The sequence below is a fragment of the Pteropus medius genome, unplaced genomic scaffold (genome assembly GCF_902729225.1).
Source record: "Pteropus medius unplaced genomic scaffold, Ma_sr-lr_union100, whole genome shotgun sequence".
Taxonomy (NCBI): domain Eukaryota; kingdom Metazoa; phylum Chordata; class Mammalia; order Chiroptera; family Pteropodidae; genus Pteropus; species Pteropus medius.
In genome coordinates this window covers 68,089,882-68,103,221 of record NW_024349800.1, presented here as the reverse complement: position 1 = coordinate 68,103,221, position 13,340 = coordinate 68,089,882, and the positions used below count along the sequence as shown (strand labels likewise).

Genomic DNA, 13,340 nt, shown 5'->3' with positions numbered 1-13,340 from the left:
TCACTAGGAGACTAACCAAAAACATCCAAAATGGTGTCAGAAATAAGTCCCTGGTAGAACTCTCAACTGGCAGAATAACTGAAATATGGCCCTAGGCTGAATAACATTAAAAACCTAAGTTTGGGGTCACTGTAACCTAACTTGATATGTAGAAGCATAAATATGCATCTAAAACATGACCATTTTTAAAAAGAACCTAAAGAGCAGTAGGTTTTTTCAGAAAAGATAAGTGCCTAGCTCATTGTGTAAAAAACAAAACAAAACAAAACAAAAAATTATGTTCTTTGTAAAAATTTGTTTGTCCTCATCTTAACTAACTCAATTCTATAGCTTTTCTGTCCCACAACTTAAGGCCAAGTGCTTCTCAAATGTATTGTGCAAACACCTATTATCTATTACTCTAATCACTCACTACTCAGAGGATGAGAATCTGCACCACCCCACCCCACCCCACCCCACCCTCCCTCTATTTTCTTCAGTAAACAAGAGTAAAACAATTTGACTACAAAAACGCACCTTCAAAATTAAGTCACAGATTCTATGACAAGAAACCCATTAACTACAAACAACTCAGCATTCTCTGTAACATGGCCCCAACCTACCTTTTAGTCTAAGTTCACCACTTTCCTCCAAGTACCAGTCCAGCTATTCACCGTTTCTGAAATGTTTCTCTACTCACACTGTTCCCTCTACTTAAAATGTTCTCTTCTATCATTTTCTACCTATCAAAATCCTACCAGTCCTTAAAGGACCAGTGCAAAATGCCACCACTTCCTCTACCCTTTTCCTGATTCCCAACCGGATGTAATTAAAACAGCCTAAAATTTGCTCTTAGAAGGGGTTCAATATTCTGTTGATTTTAACAGGCAAGATGGAAAAGAGTACCTGTGCTTTGGGCTGGTCAGTTTGTTTAAGACTCTTACTCTTCTCGATCTTGCAGAGCTGGGCTTTGGCCTTTTTTAGGAGGCTGGCAACCCTCTTGTCAGTCATTGGAAGCTTGTCTGCCTGAGCCAACATGGAGCCTATGGAGGAAGTGGAATGTTTAACAGTGCTAGATGAAGGAGTGGAAAGGCAGAGGGTTTTCTCCTTCTCCGGGGATGGGGCAGTTGGGCCGAGGTCCAAGTTGTTTTTTTCCAGATTTCCTCTCCCTTTCTTTATAAGTATTTTGGTTTTGACAGCTGTTGTATCCCCAAGAGTCACAGAAGCAGTATCAGTCCCAGAATCAAGTGATGAAGACTTCTTCCGCCCTGATGTTTTTTTGGCAGAAGATGAAGTGGCAACATCTTCACCAACAACCTTCTCTTTGGAAACCCTACCCACAGGATACAAAGCAGAACTACTTTGAATTTCTGAGCCCTTTTTCCTTTTCTCTTTCCTTGACTCCCGCTTATTCTCTTTTTCTCTCTCCCGGTCTCTCTCTCTACTCTTGTCCTTCTCCAAGTTCTTGTCAGCATCACGATCTTTGGACAGCTCCTCAGGGGCCTTGTCTTTATTTTTCCCTTTTTCAGTCTGAGAGCCTGGGGTAAACCAAGGGAAGAGAGGAGTAGGACTACTGGATGAGAATGGCTCTGCTGGAACACTAGTCTGCTTCCTTGGTCTCTGGTTCTTCTCTGCAGATTCCACAGACTGAGTAAGGGAATGAGAAGGAAAAGTAAAAGTTGGGTTTAAGGCACTAGTGGCAAGAGGACTAACAGAAATGCTTAAGGAGGAAGAGACAGAAGATGGTGGAGTGAGAGGTGATAGCTCAGAAGTACTAAGCCTTCCACTTCTTGTCCTCATGGAGTGAGAAGGAGATCTTGGTTCGGATCGAATAGGGCTAAACGCTTTTCTTTTCCTTTTTCTGTTAGATACTCCTGAAGATGTTCCAGCAGAAGTTCGATTACTAGGCAAGGTTACAGACTCAAATATCCTAGAGTGAGCCTCACTTGGAGTAAATCTTGGAGCTCTCAGAAGAGGGCTCCTTTTGTGCATATCGAACCTTGTTCCAGAATGGAGTGGTGAAAACAATCGGGCTGAAGCAGCAGTACCAGATGTAGAAAAACCAGATGCGAAGCCAACATCCTCAGGAGTTAGTGGAGGAGGTCGGAAATTATCAAATATTGGTTTGCGAATAAGACCCTCTTTGGCATACTTTGCTGAGGAAAAGTATTGTGGTTCTGACCTAGAATGCTTTAAAGAAGTCCACCTAAATGTCGGTTCTCGTAAAATAGATTTTCGCTTTCCTTGCATGGGGGCAGCAGAAGCAGGCAAAAACGGTGATGCTAAAGGGATCGTTGGAGGCATAAGCCAAGGTGTGTGGTCAGAGATACTGGAGGCTGGCTGCAATGGTGGAGGTGGAGTAAGAAGAGGTGGGGGTGGAGAAGAAGAGGTCTGCTGCTGGGGGGCACTTTGTAGAGTTGATAATTTTTTTGTTGTTCTAGATCCAAAACTTCTCTCCGACACCGAATACCTTCTGCTTCTTCTATCATTATTATCGTTTTCTGGGGACTGAGAAATAGGCAGTGGAGTATGAACTTCAGGGGTATCGCTCCGCTCTTCAGGAAGTACCTGAATCTCCTCAGAGGCCTGAGAATCTGTGGAGGTATCAACACTGGGGCTACTAGATCGGGAGGAGTCTGAAGACATTTGAGAGGAGTGCTGAGAAGCTGCACTTGATTTTTCAGAAGATCCACAGGATGTGGCACTGAATCTACTATTTGGTGTAGACTCTAGTCGGGCAATTTTAATTGGAGGGTCATAATCCTCATCCTCTATAAACCGCCGAGGGGTTTTAATGATCCGTGAGGAGATGGCACTAACCACAGGCATAATGAACTGTCGAATATTTTTGACCTGTGTCTTCACCTTTCTTCCTTGCAGCTGAGCTGCTTCTTTTTCAATTTTCTTCTGAGCCCCCTTTTTTGCCCTCTGCAAGAGCTGCTTAGCAATTGTTGCATCTGTCCTTTTAGAAGAAGGAATAATCCTAACTGGCTTAATCCTTCGAGGGCTTTGTCTGACTACTGCCTTATCTTCTTTCGTGAGTGGAGGTGTTCCTTCCTTGTCTTTCCGGACCTTCTGGGGCTTTTCCAGTTCTGAGTTAATGAGAAGACCTGAAGGGGTCTTTATCCTTTCTGTTGATGGAGGCCTTCCTCGTCGTCGTACAATCTGTACCCCCTTCCTCCCTATTTGAAGCTTCCCTGTCTTAAACTTAGACTTGAGAGGAGAGAGTTTACCTGCTCTTAATTTTTTAATTTTTGTGGCTTGCTGAAATGTAGCAGAAGGTGTCCGTTTAATTTTTTTCAGGCTATCTTCTTTGTTTCCCTTTGGTAACTCTGAAATGTCCTTTCCATGTGTTATTTTGATTTTTACTCCAGGGAAGGTAGGAGGTCTTCCTCTCTTTTTCTCTAAACTTTTAGAATCTTTCTTCTTGATCTTATCTCCAGATTTGCTCTCTGATTTACTTAGAGGGGAAAATACAGATGGATCTGAGAGGATAGCTGAATTTCGGTCAGAGCCACTTCTAGGTCTCCCGCGAGGTTTTCGAGGACTAGTTTTAACTGTGTATAGAAATTAAACAATGAAGAGCATATATTTAGCTTTGTAGTTCAGGTCTTAACTAAGCTGAATATAATTTAGCACAAGCCACTTTGTACTAAACTCTACTTGGGTCTAATGAGTCAATAAAACATCTTAATTGTGCTTAGTTTCTCTTCCCCAAAAACTTGCCTCAAAGAAATCAACTAAATAACATTTCACCTAAAAGAACAAATATTTAACTACTTTTTTGATAAAAAACTAATACAATAAAAGGTTTTCAACTGAGCAGTTAATATACAAACTGATTTTCCTGTAACTTTAGGTGAGCAGAGTTTTTTCTGATTACAAAAAAAATGTTTTTAAAAAATCTGTACTACCTTTTCCATACCCTAGCCACCAAGATTAACATCTGAGAACATAATTATAGCAACTTATCATCCCATCTCCTCAATTCAGAAATTTAGCTTTAATAAATTTGAACAAAGTGCTCTTCAATCATAACATACCAACTTCTATAAGAAAAGGCTCTTGAGCCACTTAGCCTCCGATATTTTCAATCTGTTTTGCCAAAGTAAACTAAGAAAGTTTCATTGAATAGAAAAATATTCATTCGTGAGACATCAGAATATGATCACTGAACTCAGTAGCATGTAAACTAATCCGTGAAGTGACATAATGATGTGCCCATTAATCTATGCCCCTACCTACAGGTTCTTGAACTAGTTAGTCTCAAATTACAGACAACTTTTAACCGGAATTGATGTTGAGCAAATTATCAATTTATTAAACCAGATTTCTTCTATCCTAAATAAAAGGAACTTGCCAATTTATAAATCAGCTCAATCTGCTACTTATCAAGAGACTTAATAAAACAAGACTCTTCCCTAAAATTCTTTGTATAAACCTGTATTTTCTAAATGTATTAAGAGTTGCCTATCATATCTTCTCTTCCCTCATGACTTTTTAATGTTTTATATGATACAACATTCTTCTGAGACTAAAATCTCCCCTAATAGGCACCAAAAGAGATTTATGCCATTATGATGAACGTTTTAGACTATGGAACCAACTTTCTAATAGAACAGAAATCAACAAGGGTCTTACTGTTGAGCTTTCTAAACAAAAATGTTTTTCACCAATTAAGTTTAGACTCCCTAAGTAGATAAAGATTCACAAATCCACTCTCAATATATACTAATTACAACAAGAGTAATGGACTAGGAGACTGCAGAGAAACTATGTTTCATTTTTTACAAAATGAAGCATATCCAGTCGTTAAAAAAAAAAAAAAAAAGACAACATTAAAGGTAAACTGACAGCCAAGAAAAAAAAAACTAAAGAGGAAACCATCAAGAAAGGGCCGTGAATTAACAAAATAAACTTCTACCCAGAAGTATATCACAAGGTTCCTTATAAAGGTAGACTTGAACCTAGTCACTCATAGGGCTTTATTAATTCTGAAACCTCTTCTATCCAACTTTTAAAAGAAGCTTTTGGAGGAGAAGTAGAAAAAGTTGAACAAAGAAGAATCCAGCTCTGCTGCCAACTTCTATAATCCACAACACATACAAAGAACTCACAAATCAGTTATAAGTATCATGTATTTTCTGGGCCTCATTTACTCATTTATAAATGAAGAGTTAAACCAGATGATCTCTAAAACCATTTTCCGATATGAAGTTTTAAGATTTTTACCACATATTAAAGAAAACACTGTTACTATCTAAATGGCAGATACTGGGATCCTACAGGCTAACTCCTCCCAACTAGAATGGCAATGCCACTAACATTTGGGAAAGGAAAAATTGTCAACTTATGTGTTTGAATCAGGTTACTATATAACGGATGATGACTCTTAAATCTAACCCAAATGCTAAAAGACATCACAAACTAGGTCAATATCAAAGAGCAAAAACACAACCAATATCATATTTAACTAGATTTGTCTATCCACATAAAATCAAAGAAAATTATGCAAGAAGTCAGAATGGCAGCATAGACAGGGAATGCTTTTTCCATCAAAAGATCTATAGCCCTCTCACTTATAGAACAGAACTCTGAAAGCCATTAAATGTTATTTCCGTTGAAAATTATCTATTGGAAAACTACTATTAGTCTAGAATTTCAAGACATTCTAGATATTTTCTTGGTGAGAATGATAAAAATTTTTCTGTTTTCTTTATTCTAACACAGGCTTTCAAGGATCAAGTAAAATAGTTCATACAGCGCTAATATTTTGTTTTTAGTGCTTTGACAATAGTAGAACAAATTTCATCTGCAAAAAACAATGGCCAAATTATTCCCAAAGTCATATATAATACCATATAATTCAAAATATGTAAATCTGAAGTTGTTCTTAGTAGGTTAACTTCAATTTGCCTACCAGGTTATCCACTCATTCCATGAAAATCTATCTCCCATGCCTCAAGGGGTTCCCACAGAGAAGCATAATAAAGAATAAACCAAAAGTGGCCAGAGAAGAGTTCCATAAAGAGATCTATTTCATAAGCCATTTCCTACGTAGTGTGAGGGAAAGGGAAGGATGTACCAAAAAAACCCAGTATTTAAGACCATCCTCTACATGCAAAGAGGCAAGGGGAAGCCAGTCTCTTTAACAAACAAAACTTAAAGGCACCATGAGCTTAATTGGCCATACCTGAAGGAGACCTTGTGGGACTTCGTACTCTGACTTCTTCATCTGAGCCAAAACCTAAGAACTGCTCATCCTACAACAAAGGAAAATTATTTTAAAATCAGAAACCAAAACATGAATGTGAAAAAAATCCCAAAGAAATTCCCAGAGGAGACATAAATGAATTAGAAAAAATTAGGCTCTACATATTAATCATCATCATTCACATGGTATTTAAAATAACTAATATTGGGATAAATGGACCCAGTCATACAGCTTTATTACAGATATATAGGTGCTGTGTAGTAACTGAACAAAGCACTGAAATCTCATCTTTGATGCACAGTACACAGGGGACAGTCGTAAGTTTCAAACCATAGATACGGCCCAAAACAATTAAAGAACAACTTTAATTCAAGTAAGCAAATCAGTACAATGGCAGAAATGTACAGCCCCAATTAAAAAAAAAAAAATCTTCTCAACAAGTAGTTAAGTCTACAGACATATAAAGAATAACATAAACAATAACATAATCTCTTATCTACTAAATATTAATAGAGACTGAAATTGCCATATTGTCAGTTCCTTAACTCAGGAATTGACATTTAGATGTGATTTCTGTATATTTGAGATCCAAAGATTCTCTCAACATGCATTTTATGGCACCATTTTTTAATGCCCTGTGATAAGAGACTTAATGGTGGGCAGCAGCATCTGTGAAAAAGATCATGAATTGACCACATAAAGGGTGAAATTCATTCAAGAATAATTTAGGGAAGCATCTTATTTTCAGTTATCAAAAAAGGCAAAAACTTCTCCTTACTTCTAACTTTTAACCTGCTCTTTATTTAAAAAAATACCAAGAATTGGACAAGCTCTCAGAAAAGATGGTCTATTTAAACAAATTGATTAATAGAAATTCACTGATTCAGAGACTAAGAGTTCTTTCCAGAGAGAGATGAGACAGAATTTCAGATTCCAGAAACAAAATCTACACAAAACCAGAACAAAATAAGGAACGAAAGATATTTTCTTGAACCTCCAATATATACCAATAAGCCCTAAACTAAGTTCCAACAATTAAAGTACCAAATTTTCTTCTTGGGAGCAACAATCACACATATATGAACATCTGTGGGCTTTCTAAAGCGTTGTTTCCCTAGTTAGCTTAAAACTCAAATCACGTGCTAATCTGTTTAACCACTTATTAACCAGGAATATGTGAAAAGATACGTGCAATCCTTTTAGACAAATTAGCAGGTCCAGCTCTTAAATTTAAAAGCTTTTGAGGAGCAAAATGAGGCCAAGACTTTGGATACTACACAACTAAGAGACAATTATTAGACTCTAAAAAAGGTTTTTGCTCTTAAGTTGCTAAAATTATTAAAGTATTTAACTAAGAAAAAACTGAAATTATCCTCTTCAAAGAAATTTTTGTATTGTAATTCTAAGAATTAAAACTAAATTTAAGGAATACATGCCAGAGTACTTTTTACACAGTCTCTTCTTCTATCAACAAATAAAATGTAAATTTTTATTGTGAACATTTGTGAATAAGAAAAAAATCTATCTCTTCATTTTAAAAGAAGTGAGGACAACATCAGACATGTGAGGCTAACCCCAAATAAATTTCTGGAATGATTTTCAGGGTTTACACTTGTAGGCTACAACATTACAAAAAAAGAAGCCCAAACTCACAAGACACAATTCAAAAATCTTACCACAATAATGGAAGTTCCATATGGTTAATTGTTCAAATGTACTTTTCAGAAGAAAAAAAAAAGACATTTAAAATAGTAATCCTAAAAGGTACCTTGAGAAAAGAGCAGATAAATAAAATAGGCCTTGGTAAATGGCTGTAAAAAAAAAAATCAAAAAACAAAATATTACAGTGTCTTAGAATTTTAGAGGAGGCAGTCCAATCCTCCCATTTGTTGGCATACAACACCACTGAGAGTGAAGAACAGGTCTGAGGTCTCAGTTCTAGCACATACAGGCTGTGTAATATTAGACAAGTCACTATTTTTATTTATTTACTGGAATGTTTAATAAGTAAATGAAATAAATTATGTAATTTAGGTAAAATCACTCAGAAAACTGTAAGGCAACATCTATACTATAGTTCTCTTATTGATGTGGTTTTTAGAAACTGAAGCTCTGAGGGGACAAATGACTTGCCCAAGCTCACAGAGTTAATTACAAAGACCTTCCTATCACGATAGTTACAATTTAAAACCAGAAATAATCAAATCATCTACACTACAAAATTTGCTATTCTTTCAGCTACTATTAAAGTAACAAGATGCCCATTTTTCAGACCCTTAAAATTTCTGATTCAATTCATTCTTTTCCTGCATTATCCTCATGGAACAATCTGCTAATGTATGCATTTCACAAAGCCATCTGGGGATTTCCCAACATTCACCAGGGGACTCCATTGCTAAATGCATGAATTTTATGCTCCATATGCTGCAATGACAGATAGTTCTAGCAACTTCTAACCAACAGAAGTAATCAACAGGTGAAGTAATGAAAGATTATTAACCTTTAAAAGAATGTAAGAGATCCATATTGCTACGTTCATTATCAGCAACCTCAGTGAGTCTCTTCTCTACATTTCAAACTTTCACAAAATGTAACTCTACAATCCTAATTAACTCTGTCAATGTTTAAAGTTTGCCAATATTGTACTTTCCAAAATGACAAAAAGTATTAATTCTTTCCTTATGGTCTGAATAGTTGGAATAAGAATTAGTAGTCAAAAAAGACTATACTACCACCCAAAAACTTTCTTTTCATTTGAAATATAGACTGATTTCTTGAAGCATGTTTGAAATAAAATAAGGACCCATTGTTTAAATAATCCAGTTTAACCAAAAACAAAAGCCATCATTACTATGCTAAAGAGTTCTCTCTAGTTTTCTAACTCCGAACTTTCAATTTCATGTAAGAGGCCTAAGAAAATTTAAGGATCCTCAAGAAAGCACTGGGAAAGAACTGCTGCAAGAGGGTGCTGCAACTGAAGTCTTTGTAGCCTCTCATCTCGCTCTCATCACCCCCTTTAAACGCATGGGGCTCCTGCAACATTCAGTAAACGAGGTTAACAGTACGGGATTCAGAAGGATTCAAGAATTGCCTAGAAATCAAAGATTAAGGCAAAATGTCTACAAAAGACAACAAAGGGAACCAAAATTAAATCCATGTTTGGCACTGGACACCCTGAAAAGAGGGTACTGGAGACACCATGCTACACATGACCAAGTCTTCCTGGGAACTGGGCCCAAACAGCCATTCATCACATAATTTTCCTTCTAACACCGCTTTCTCTGATGAGCACAGCATTCCAAGATAGAGTATATGCAAATGTCTTCCAAACAATGATGTCTTTGGAGACTAATCTCCAAGATTTTAACACTTTCTTACCTCCTTGCCAAGTTGAGCATTGTAAAATACTATTAAATATTTAGTTTCCAGGGGTTAAGAATGCAATGAAGCTACCTAGTATCATTTCCAATGTGAAATCTAATTGTAAAAACAATAAATGTATAGATTTTAAGTAGCTGGTTACCCTTGAGTTAGGGGTAGGGGTAATACAGAAATTCTATACCTCACCCCTACCCCTAACTCAAAGGTAACCAGCTACTTAAGAACTTCCAAGCATATCTTTTACTAGTAAATTCTACTTTACTCATAAATATCTTTAAATTTGAGGATTTTTATTTTGTGTAGAATTTTAATTCTTTAGAAGCTAGTCATATTTGTAAGTGATGAATAGGAATATTTTTTCCACAAGAGAACCTAAGCAAACTCAAAATAAATATTAAAGAACAATAATGTTTACATATAAAATATAATGAAAACATTTTAGAAAAATACATGAAATTCTGTGTTTCAAAAAATTATGTACTACTAGAACAACTTTTCAAACAAAGCATTATTTTTTTTTACTTGTTCATTCATTCAAAAACCATTTATATGTTGGCCAAGTAGAACAGTTATGCTATCTTTTCCAGATGCAAAGATGAGTAAGACAAGATTCCTGCTCCCAAGAAGTATCTAAGGGAAACAGGCAGGTGCACAATTTCAGCCTTCCTTTCAAAAACCAGTCACATTAAAATGTTAGTGAAGGATAAAATACTATGTAATTCATATTCTGAAATTTAAAATTTATTTAAATCTCGGAAGATTCATTCATCCTCTTATGTTAGAATTTGGTTTATGAAGAAATATTCGACAAATTTCAAAATTCTTCCAAAGGATGGCAATGCATATATCTCCATCCTTCAGTATTATAACTAGGTACCACTCCAGCCTTAGAAATCAGAGTTTAGGGAATAGAGACCTAAATCATCTGCAATGATTAGATGTGACACAGTTCCTAGTACCAACAGTGATCTGATAAACTTTCAACTGAGACCTCAATTCCTTTTCCTCCCTACTCCCAACTAAAATAGATTTTAGCTCCTTCCATAAATTCTTCCCAATTTACCACAATCAAATCAAATTTCCTCAGCTACAAAGGTTTATTAATCAATCAATTTTAAGTAACATCAATAACCACAGACAGTATCAAAATCACTGATACTGGTTGAAACTGTTTTGGAGGCTTCTAATTTTGGGTATCATCATATATGGTTCCATCACAAGAGGAGGCCACAGGAAAACTAAAAAATTACTAAGAACAACCAAATAAGATGAAGAAACATCGAAGAGACATACTGTGCATCTCAGCAGCTCTAGTTAAAAAGGAGTAACACTTCTTTGCGAATTTGTTCCAGTTAGCTATCACTTCTGCTGGAATATTTCCCTTTGTGTCTACTGCTACAGGCTCTAAAATACTAAGGTTTTGATGCTACATTTTAAAGATATGCACACACTAGTACTAGTATTTAATTAGCATAGGGATTTTTTCAAATGTGTTTACATGTTTGCACCCTCTAGAGTGTTCACTCTTTGAGGCAAGGACAGTTTACTTATTCGATTTTGTATTCCTAGTATCTGGCACAAATTTGGCACTCAATAAATGTTTCTAAGATAAAAATAAAGGAAATGCAATAAATTGTTTAAAAAACATTAAGTATCTACTGCAGTAACAGCACTATAGTAGAAACCACTGGTGGACTCCAAAGAATTAGACATTACACTTCTTTTAAGAATGCATGGGGAGAATGTCTTCAGGCTGGTAGGACAGACTAAATCCATTCATTCATTCATTCATTCATTCATTCAAAATATATGTGAGCCCATTTTTGGGTTAAGGGATGAAGACGGGGATAAAAGACAACTTCTGCCTTGAAGGACCTGGTAGTCTATCAAGAAGAGATGAATAAATTAATGTTATAAAGTACGTTGCCTGCTATGTTAGAAAGAAAGATATGGAAGCACAGCAAAAAGGCAACTAACCCAGTCAAGGAGAAAGGGTCAGGAAAGCCACTGCACAAAGGATAAAAACTTAATCTAACTTTTGAAGGATGGTTAATCAGGATGGGAGGAGATATTGCTGGCAGAGAGAATAACATATACAAAGGCACAGAGGTACAAAACAGCATGGCATAGACTGAAGTTACACAGTTCAGTATGGCTGAGGCCCGAGCTGATGTGGAAAAGGGGCATAAGGTATTGAGGGAGAGAAAAAAAAAAAGCAGAGGCAGATCATGAAAGGTCTTAAATACCTTCATGAGTTTGAAGTTTATCTTTAAGGAAGTGTAGGCCTCATCCTGAAGGATATAGCTCATTAGTGATACTTTCAGGCAGGAAAGAAACATGATTAGATTTATATTTTCAAAAGATCACTATGACAGCCGTGGGTAGGTAGAGACTACGGCTTTAAAACCAGAGGCGAGAAGAACAGTTAGTTATAAAACGACTGCAGTGGTACTGGGTATTAAGGGAAAAGGGCAGATTCCCTAGACAGTTAGCAGGCAAAATGGACAAAGTTTTGATATAAAGGGTTAAGGGAATGGAAAGAATTAATAAAGACCTGCAGATATTTGGCTCAGGTTAATTATGTGTATGGTGATATTCCAAGATTAAGAATACAAGAGAGGTTTATAGGAAGGGTGGTCATTTTATACATTTGAGTTTGAAATGCCTATCCGAGTTGTCTATAAGCTATAATAATATAAAACACATCTAACTCAATGAATAAATAAATGCTGAAACTGTACATATGAATGCAATCGCTCAGGAAGAGAACAATGAGAGAAAAGGAGGGTCAATGGCAGATCCCTGAGGAAAACCTACACTCAACAATGTCCAGGGGAAAGGGAAACAAAGGAAGGAGATAGAGATGGAACAGCCAAGGAAGACCACACACAGTTAAGTACAAAATGGTCAAGGGAAGAATACACATCAAGGGATGGTCAAGTTGGGTAAGGGCTGAAACTTTTATAGCGAAATATCAAAACTGGGAGGTCACCTGGGGCCTTACCAAGGCCAATTTCAATGCTATGTTAGAGGCAGGAGATGCCAAAGTGCAGTAGGTTGAGGTGTCATTAGAAAGTGACAAAATGGAAATGAGTACAGACTACTCTTTTGAAAACACTGTTATATGGAGAAGGAGAGACAGGGCACAAGGTAGGAAAAGACCAGCTTGGGAGGATTCTTTTTTTAGTTGAATATGTTTATATGCTGAAGGGAAACATAGCAGCAGGGAAGAGATTGAAAATCCTCAAAGCAAACCAGTAATGGAAAAGGGACAGGGAGGAGGGGTCAGCACTGGGAGGGAATACATACAAAGCACAAAGGAGGGGAATTCTCTTTCATTAGGAAAGAGGCTAAGCATGGATTTACTTGCAGAAAAGTTCATAGGCAGGAGTAAGCTTAGAAATTCCTCTGAAATCACAAGCAAAACTTTGATTATATGAGCATCTGTCAGGTGAGAAACAAGATTCCTTCAGATTCTTGAAGAAGCTCACAACTTACAAAAGCTTTTTAAAACACAGCTCTAAAGGAAATAAATCCTGTACAATGATGGATTAAGAATAAATTTAGGGAGGGGGAAATAATGGAGAGTAAAAATCAGATGCAAGGATTAGTAAAAATTGATTTGATAGGAAAGGGGTAGCCACTGCAGGGTCAAGATGAAAGACAAATGAGTTAGCAGAACCTTTTTAATTCTAGGATGGCATGGCCAAAGCTGATATAGTAAGCAGCAGGGTGCTGCCACTGATTCTCAAATGTAGAAAAGGCA

At 36.6% G+C, this 13,340-nt stretch overlaps 1 protein-coding gene across 8 annotated transcripts in view; it reads right to left on the bottom strand.

The window, feature by feature from the left end:
* Positions 1-13,340, bottom strand: part of KMT2A (lysine methyltransferase 2A) — a 74,822-nt gene that overhangs the window by 45,708 nt on the left and 15,774 nt on the right. For 5 of the 8 annotated variants that reach the window (XM_039888058.1, XM_039888057.1, XM_039888059.1 and 2 more), the window contains 2 exons: positions 6,173-6,242; positions 886-3,536 (listed from right to left, as the gene is read on the bottom strand). In XM_039888058.1, the coding sequence (XP_039743992.1) occupies positions 886-3,536; positions 6,173-6,242 (2,721 nt within the window). The remainder of the gene's footprint in view (positions 1-885; positions 3,537-6,172; positions 6,243-13,340) is intronic. The other 3 variants (XM_039888064.1, XM_039888065.1, XM_039888062.1) reach the window with 2 other exon arrangements.